Here is an 8,276-nt window from a genome sequence, read left to right on the forward strand (position 1 = left end):
TGTTGGTTGGAAGCTTGCAAGATAACGAAGAATTATACTGGCATGGCATGTGAATGTGATCCCCGTTCCTTTGTGAGTTTGCCGGTCCATATATTGGCGTGTGCTTGCGTATGTATGTAGAGGAGAGAAGTGTACATCGTAACTACTACTGTACTTTAATTAGCGACTCTCAACTTCGAAACCAAAGTTTATCTTGTAGTCTTTCTTTTCCTTTTATGACTTGGTTATTAAGCTATGGTTTTTCTCGTTTTAGTGGCCTGCGTGCCTTGCATTATACTCCCTCCATTCCTAAATATTTGTTTTTCTAGACATTTCAAATGGCTACCACATACGGATGTATGTAGACATATTTTAGAGTGTATATTCATTTATTTTGCTTCATATGTAGTCATTTGTTGAAATATCTAGAAAGACAAATATTTAGGAACGGAGGGAGTATATAGGGAGAGAGACTACAATCATGCATGGTCCCAAGAAATACACTACAAAATTCCACAATTAATAAATAAGAAAATACCGACCATCGAGATAAAATACCATATTATTCCGGGTAGTACCGTAGTAAATATTTTATTAGCTCATGAAATTACCAATATTGCATGCGTGTTTGTGCTGGCCACTTTGCTACTTGCTTTAATAAAATAAGAGAGAGAGAGAGAGAGAGAGCGCAATTAGAAACGGCGGAGTTCCCACTTGAAATGGAACGCATATGGGTGGGGCCAATAGCAGCGACCTTTGAGTGCAGAGTGCTTTTAGGTACAGTAATTGCTACAGTATGTGAACGAAATGGGGCTCACGCTGCATGGGCCTGGCAACGCCACTGGGTGTGGGTGTGCAGATCTGAAAGACCGAGACCTTGACTTAGATGTCACCAATCTCGATGTCAAGTCAGTCTGTTCCTGGTTGTGGCACGTGCTGCCGTGTTTTATATTACCGCCGCGGCCCCCGATCTGAAGGTCGCGCAAATAAAACTACCCTAACGCTTGGAAGAAACAAATTGCTACCTCCATCATGGTTTATAATGTTTATTATGATGTCTAAACTATATCAAACTTTCTAAAGAAAATTGTGGGAACAAAGTTTTGAAATTATTCTTGTTTATAGACAAAAATACGAGCAACAACACTATTTAATTTGTATCACTAGCTATATCGTGAACTGTATGCTTTCATAATGTATTTATGGGTATTATAATTTGATTTTTTTAGATCGTATATTTTGATTATTCTTGTATAGTCTATGATCTAAAAACTAACTTACAAACAGGTTTGGATGACGGTCCAGCAATAGGATAGGTGTATAGTCATCTTATCCTATTTTCGCCAGTTGTGATAAGTATTTTTTAGCTTTTATGCAGTTCATGTAAGACCTTGTTGTGAACCTGGTACTTTGTTCAATAAAATGACTGTGTGCATCACGATGCAGAGACCGGGGGACATCCTCCTTTTCGGATAAATAATTTGTTTTTGAAGATGTCAGCCTATGATAACGTGTTTAGCAATGGCTCGGCTCGTCAACTAAACTAGTGGCTACCCGATATTGACTAATTATGGTATAAATGACTCGTCAACTAAACAAGTGTTTTTTTGGTGAGAACTGATTTTTTTTTTGTGAGAGGCGAGTGGTTATGGCTAATAGTATGCCTCTTTTTTTTGGCGGGTCTATAATACATACTCTTAGCTAGCCAATGGAGATGGCTCAAATTAACATATATTACTCCCTCCGTTCCGAAATATTTGTCTTTCTAGCCATCTCAAATGGACTACAACATACGGATGTATGTAAACATGTTTTAGAGTGTAGATTCACTCATTTTGCTCCGTATGTAGTCACTTGTTGAAATCTCTAGAAAGACAATTATTTGGGAACGGAGGGAGTTTTTGCTAACCACCATGTGATGCTGCCCTGGTTTTGATATTCTTCAAGGTGGGGTCTGGAGCCAAACGCCTGAAACATCAATCTGGTTTAATTTGAACAGTTTTTCAACCAAGATGCTGAGTTATTTTTTTCCGACAAAGGATGGATTTTATTGACTCATAATGATGCATCAAGAGAAATACCCAACACAATAAACACACACGGCCTCCGCATAGCTAGGATGTCCACAACCAACATCAACTCACACATAAACACGCCGACAAACTAGCAAAGTCATATTAGACCAAAGCTATGCATAGGTGAGGAAAAAAACTCCAAAGTAACCAGATACACGATCGGCAAACAACAGTAATCACCATATCCGCACCAACCATTTCATGACACCATAAGGGCGACGAGGTCTTCAATAGTAACGCCTTCAGGAAGGGAGTGACACTCAAGCGTAGTCGTCACAGGATCCAACCACCAAAGTCAGACTCTAGGTTTTCACCCTGAAGAATCAATCCATGCATATCCGAGCAATGCCTTCAACAAGGTAGCGATATAAAAAAAACAGCGCCGCTCATCGAGCTGCCACGGTCCACCTCCCAGTAAAGAGCTCGATGCACGCCGGCCCCCAAGGCCTAATCCGACCGGAAACCGGCCCGCACACAGCAGATAGGGATGCTCCTGCAGGACAACAAGGAGAAAGCATGATGGAGTGCACGGATCCGCGTCGGAGGCCATCAGAGGCGCGAGCAACCACAGGATCCATGTGTTGGAGCACTGGATATATGTAGCTAGCCACCCGGGGTGCAGCCGCTCATCGGTGGCGTACCTTGCACATGGGACGAAGTGGAGGGGCCGCGCAAGGACCGGGCGAGCTCGAAGGCACCCGCCGCCACCGGCCACCGGATGGGGCTTTGCCCTGGCGGCGTCGGCCGGCGACGGCGGGGTAGAACAGCGGTATAGGAGACTAGAGCGGCGGCGGCGGAGGACACGCCCTGGCTTCAGGCCAACCCTACTGCTGAAGTAGAAAGCATCATATTTCGGTTTTTCCAACACTTGATCAGGAACCGGGCGCAGAAATTCCTTGAAGAGAAGGGGATGCCTACAACCAATGCCTAAATAAAGGCATATGTCGAAAAGTGCAACTACTAATAGATTCAGTAAAGGAAGGCCCGGAAAGGGCTGAGCTACTGCCAGAAATAGAAGAGGACGAATAATAGAAGAGGACTCAAGCAGGTTTGGTCCTATTTATCTGATGTGTTCTTAGAACCTACTACCCTCCCTCCTAAAAGATCATGTGACCATCAGATTCACCTCACGTTAGTCAACCAGTGAATCAAAGGCCTTATAGGTATTAACAGCACGGAATGAAATTGAAGCCATAATCAAGGAGTTACTCTTGAATGGCACTCTACAACCTAGTTCATGAGTGGTTCGTGGGATTTTGTCCTCGCTGAGACCAGCGGTTGACCTCACAGTCTTAATTTTATCCTTGTCGATGAAGATGAAAAGTTAATCAATCTTTGAACAGATGACCACAGTGCATGTGTACCGACCAGCCAGCCCTATTATCTTAGGAGGTCAAGGATTTGTGCTGCCCCCGCATCTTGTCAGTGGGGATCGGTCAATGAGCTAGCCCTCGGTCAATAAAATTTGGGCTAGCCGCTTATAAACTTTATTTTAACTCTGATCTATTCATTAAACATCATAACAGTACAAGAATTCAAAAAGCAACAAAACTTACATCGATGTTCGTAGACCACTTAGCGACGACTACAAACTCTGAAGCGGCCGAACACGCACCGCCATCATCATCCCTCCTTGCCGGAGTCGGGCGAAACTTATTTTGGTATGACCAGTGCACCAGAACGACAACCGCTGCTGAAGAAGATAAGTATAGATCGGGCCCGCAGATGATTCCAGACTGGATCCAAAAAAATCCATGGAAGTCTAGCATCGATCGAATCCCCATGCTCAACAAATTACTATTAGAAGAATACATACAAAGCTAAGAGCATCTCCAACGGCTGCACAAAAATTTCGCACCTAATAAAAGTTATAGCGCGCCACTTTAGCACTTTTAATGTGTCGGACCAAAATCACTTCAGCAGACGCCCAAAAACGCGCGCCCAGAAAACATACAGTGCAAATTATGAAGCGCGCGCAATCCGGAGCCCAAAATATGATGCGCGCAATAGCGTTTTTCAGCGCGTGTCCTAAACTTTTTAGCGCTACAACATCTGCTAGAGTTGTTCAGCGCCAAAAAAAGAAATTTTAGTGTGTGGGGCTCTTTTTAGGTGCCTGTTGGAGATGCTCTAAGAGCGATCCCATGCTCAATACGTGGTGCTGAACGAGAGAAAGAGTGATCCCCATGCTCAACAGCATCACGGCCGGGTCCATTTTCTAGTCGGCCCAAACAGTAAGTACTACTCTAGCAACAGCATAAATATCAAAGTAGGAGTAACACTTTTTTTTCAGGGTGTTGGAGAGTAACACTTATCATGTCGACCATCCATCGAGAATAGGTACAATGCATGCACATGTCTCACCACAAATATCTCGGGAGGCACGTGAGCAACGGGAGTGGAGCTCACTGTTCGTCACTATACCGTACGTACGGCCGCCACCTTATATGCTGCATCGGCGCCACTTTGCCCCAGCACCAGCACCAGCGCCATTCAGCATGGGCGCGCCGGACACATCATGGGTGTTCGCGGACCTCGCCGTCGCCGACAGCTCCAGGTACAGTACCCGCTCGCGGCTGCTCCTCACGGGGCTCTCCTTCGCCATCGGCATCCTCACCCTCCTCCTCTACCTCGCCGTCTCCTATGCCTGCCGCCGCCGCCGCCGTTGCCGCCGTCAGCGCGGCGCTGGCGCGGGTGCAGGTGCGAAGGACCAGGAGGCCGGCATGAGCGACGCGGCGATCGTGTACGAGCAGGCCGACGCGCAGTCGGCGCCCATGGACTGCGCGGTGTGCCTCGGGCAGGTGGAGGCCGGCGAGAAGCTGCGTCGGCTCCCCAAGTGCGCGCATCTGTTCCACGCCGACTGTGTCCACGCCTGGCTGCAAGCGCACTCCACCTGCCCCATGTGCCGCGCCGCCACCACTGGCAGCACCCCGGCCACGGCAGCGGCGGCAGAGGCGCTGCCACCTGGTGTGGTTGCAGCTGGAAGCACGCCGCCTGCCTTGAACGGATGAATTGAATCACACTGACCGGAGAATAGCTAGAGTGATGGATAGACTAGCGACGCTGACTGGAGAATAGCCATAGCGTGGTCATGGCTGCGGCCACGGTGCGTGTACAGGAGTATGTGCGACGCCGAGTGTGCTTGTATTACTGTTTTTTTAGGGAAAGTGTGCTTGTATTACTGGCTCCGTTTCATAGTGCTCATACATATTTTTTCACAAGAAAAAAAGGCTTCATAAATTTTGACCAAATTTATAGAGAAAAAATCCATCTTTACAATATCAAATAAATATAACATGCCAAACGGCTCCGCTCGATGTCTCGAACCCGATCCTAACCTGCCGCCGTCATGGCCGCGTCGCCGCCTGGCTTACCGAAAGCCTGACCGAACGACACTTTTCAGGATCTCCACGTGCAAGCCCGACAGAAAGCTCGAAAGCCCTGCCTGAAATCATGGAAAAGAGAAGCATGAGCCTGGCCCGAACTTCCTTTCGAGGTGGAAAATTAGGCTCGTGCCGGGCTCGGGCTGGGTTGTTAGGTCGGGCTGTCCATGCCCTGGTTTACTCCTATTTGTGATGTGTTGAGGAATTCGCCACCCCGCGCCGACCCACCGTCAGACCGGTTAGTGCACCCGGGGGCTCGGCGCAACCTCTCCTATCTCCTCCTCCCCCCCTCCCCCAGACGGTCACCCTCCGACCTTCTCTCGACGATTTGGATGACAAGGAGCAGGATGCTCAGAAGGTGTTTGATGCAATACCCGAGAAGTAATTTTGGATTCAATTCGTCAATTTTAGTCGTATGCAACTTGTGTTTTGTGTAGATGACATTGAACTCACAATTCGCGTAGATGGGCTCGATTGTGGAGGCGTATTTGAAGATTCTTCAACTTCAGATGATTCCGATGATGATTTGTTCCAAGACGATGACTCGGAGGAGATTGTGCTGATGTTAACTCAATGTGGGTAGTGGGAAACAAGAAGAGTAAGCGTCCGGGCGTGTGAAGATTCCTTAAAAAAGATCGGCCGACAATGCACCACTACTAGGAAAAACCTTATACACAGAACTTTAGCTGTAGCGCGTGTCAAAAGAGCACACTGGTGCTAAGTAGCACTAGCGCGCTGGTGTAAACGACGCTACAGATACAATTGTAGCAGTAGCGCGCCTGAAGATAAAAGCGCTACTACTAAAATTTCCACGGCTTAGCCGATAGGCTACACATAATAGTAGCGATCTACGTAGAACAGCGCTACCGCTACTTGCTTTGTAGCAACGCGTTTACGATGAAACGCGCTACTGCTAAAAGAAATAAAATTAAATGGAAAGCAAATAAAAAAGTAAATGAAAATGAAAGAAATAAAAAAAGGTGAAAGGAAAAAAAATTAAATGTGAAGAAAAATAAATGAAAAAGGAGAAAAAAGAGAAAGGAGTAGCAGTAGCGCGTATCGAGGAAAACGCTGTAGCTAGCTTAGCAGTAGCGCACTTCCTGGAACGCGCTACTGCTACTTCTGACTTAACCGCGCGGTCGTTCTTCCCCACGACCACTTCCCCCAAATCCAACTCCTCCGCTGTCGCCGCCGCCGTCCCCCGTCGGTCGCCGCGCGCTTTCCCATCGCTCTCCGCACACCCTAGACGCCACCCCCGACCCCGGATTCGACACCGCCCCCGACCCCGACCTCGACGCCGCCCCCGACCTCGACGCCGCCCTCCGCCGTGCGCCCGAGCCCCGACCCCGACCTCGACTCCGTCTGTCCCTCCCTCGCCGCAGGCACCCGAGGTGAGCACGCCTGCTCCTCCCCCTCCCCTACCTCTGCCTAGCTAGGGTTCTTCAAATTTCAGTTGCATCAAATTAGTTAGGGTTCATCTATGGGTGGAAATGAATCGGATACGGATGCGGCTCAGATGTTTTCTTAGATGATGTTTTTTAGATGATGAATAAACACTATTGTAATGCATAATAAAACGAGCAAAATTGACCACTTATTTCACTTTTAAGTTGGATTATTGGAATATCCGCTACCACTTTCCACCCCTACGTTCATCAAATTAGATGGTAATTAGGGCAGTAGTTCCTAGGTACTAATTAGTTAGTAAGAACTAGGTACTAATTAGGTACTAGTTTATTTTTATTTATAGTAAGTTTATTTTTAGTAAGAACTAGTTGAATTAATAGAACTAGTTAGTAAGAACTTGTTGTTATTTTTTTGGTTAAAGCAATTTTTCCCGCATCGATGTCGATGATGCATACATCCTCCGAGTGGCCTATGTTTTGCCGAAGTGTTGATTCATTTCCGTTCCGGCAAATTTCCGGCGCTCGATATGTCCTATTTTAGCAAAGGTCATGCCAGATTTTTCCGTAAATTTTGGCATGACTTGTGCCAGAATATGTAGGAAATATTGAGTGCCCCGGATTTGTGTGTTGAGTATCCTAGTAGTTGTCTTCGATCAATTTTCAATTAATGTTTCAACTATGAACATAGGAAATGTCTGACGACAAAAAGGATTTCGGTATTTGCAAATACTGCGAAGACGAGCGCAGCCTGTGCGACGGAATCTTCCTAGATGATGATTGGCGCTTCAGCATCAAGCTGGACGAGAACTTCGAAGTGGATACAGTAAGTCACAATGACAAATCTTTTTTCGTAATTAAGCATGACATCTGTTTCATTTGCTTCAACTTATAATTTATTTATTTTTACTATTCTACTAGCGTATCCCCTGTCATGCAAGAGTTTTTGTCTTGGATAAGATAGGTTTCAGTCGTATGAAGGTAAAGAAAGTTTACTTGAAGACCGAGCATGGTTGTATTTTCCACGCAAAATTATACAACGCAGACGACTATACCTATTTTGGATGCAAAACTTGGCGAGCACTATGCAAGACTTATGCATTTGAGCCTGATATGGTTATCACCTTTGACATTCGTCCGGAAGATGATATTGAAGGTAATATCGACATCTGGGTCGATGTGCAGACGCCTCCAGTTATACCATTATGTGAGTTTCTCAACCATATTTATGTCTTTGATATTGTTTATTCAAAAATAGTTGACAACTAATTTCTATTGTCAGCTTATTCCCGTTCAAGAAAACATGTCCAGCGCTTGGTAGACAGGACCTACTACTGTCCCGGGGCTGAACTAAACTGTGAGGAGATAAGTCATTATGTTTCATGGCTTGAGGATCTTCATACTGTCAAGACAAATTTTCTTCCTGCACTTAGAAATGT

General features: G+C 46.1%; 1 protein-coding gene across 1 annotated transcript; it reads left to right on the forward strand.

Annotated features, from left to right (window-relative positions):
- Nucleotides 1-4,549: 4,549 nt before the first annotated feature.
- On the forward strand, nt 4,550-5,591 carry LOC109785508 (RING-H2 finger protein ATL3-like). The gene has a single exon (XM_020344103.2). The coding sequence runs from the start codon at nt 4,550-4,552 to the stop codon at nt 5,060-5,062; it is 513 nt and encodes a 170-aa protein (XP_020199692.1). The 3' UTR covers nt 5,063-5,591.
- Nucleotides 5,592-8,276: the final 2,685 nt, after the last annotated feature.

This window comes from Aegilops tauschii, chromosome 7 (genome assembly GCF_002575655.3).
Source record: "Aegilops tauschii subsp. strangulata cultivar AL8/78 chromosome 7, Aet v6.0, whole genome shotgun sequence".
Classification (NCBI taxonomy): Eukaryota; Viridiplantae; Streptophyta; class Magnoliopsida; order Poales; family Poaceae; genus Aegilops; species Aegilops tauschii.

What these genes read in the sequence shown, in the direction of transcription:
- LOC109785508 (XM_020344103.2), top strand. Translation starts at nt 4,550, where the DNA reads ATGGGCGCGCCGGACACATCATGGGTGTTCGCGGACCTCGCCGTCGCC.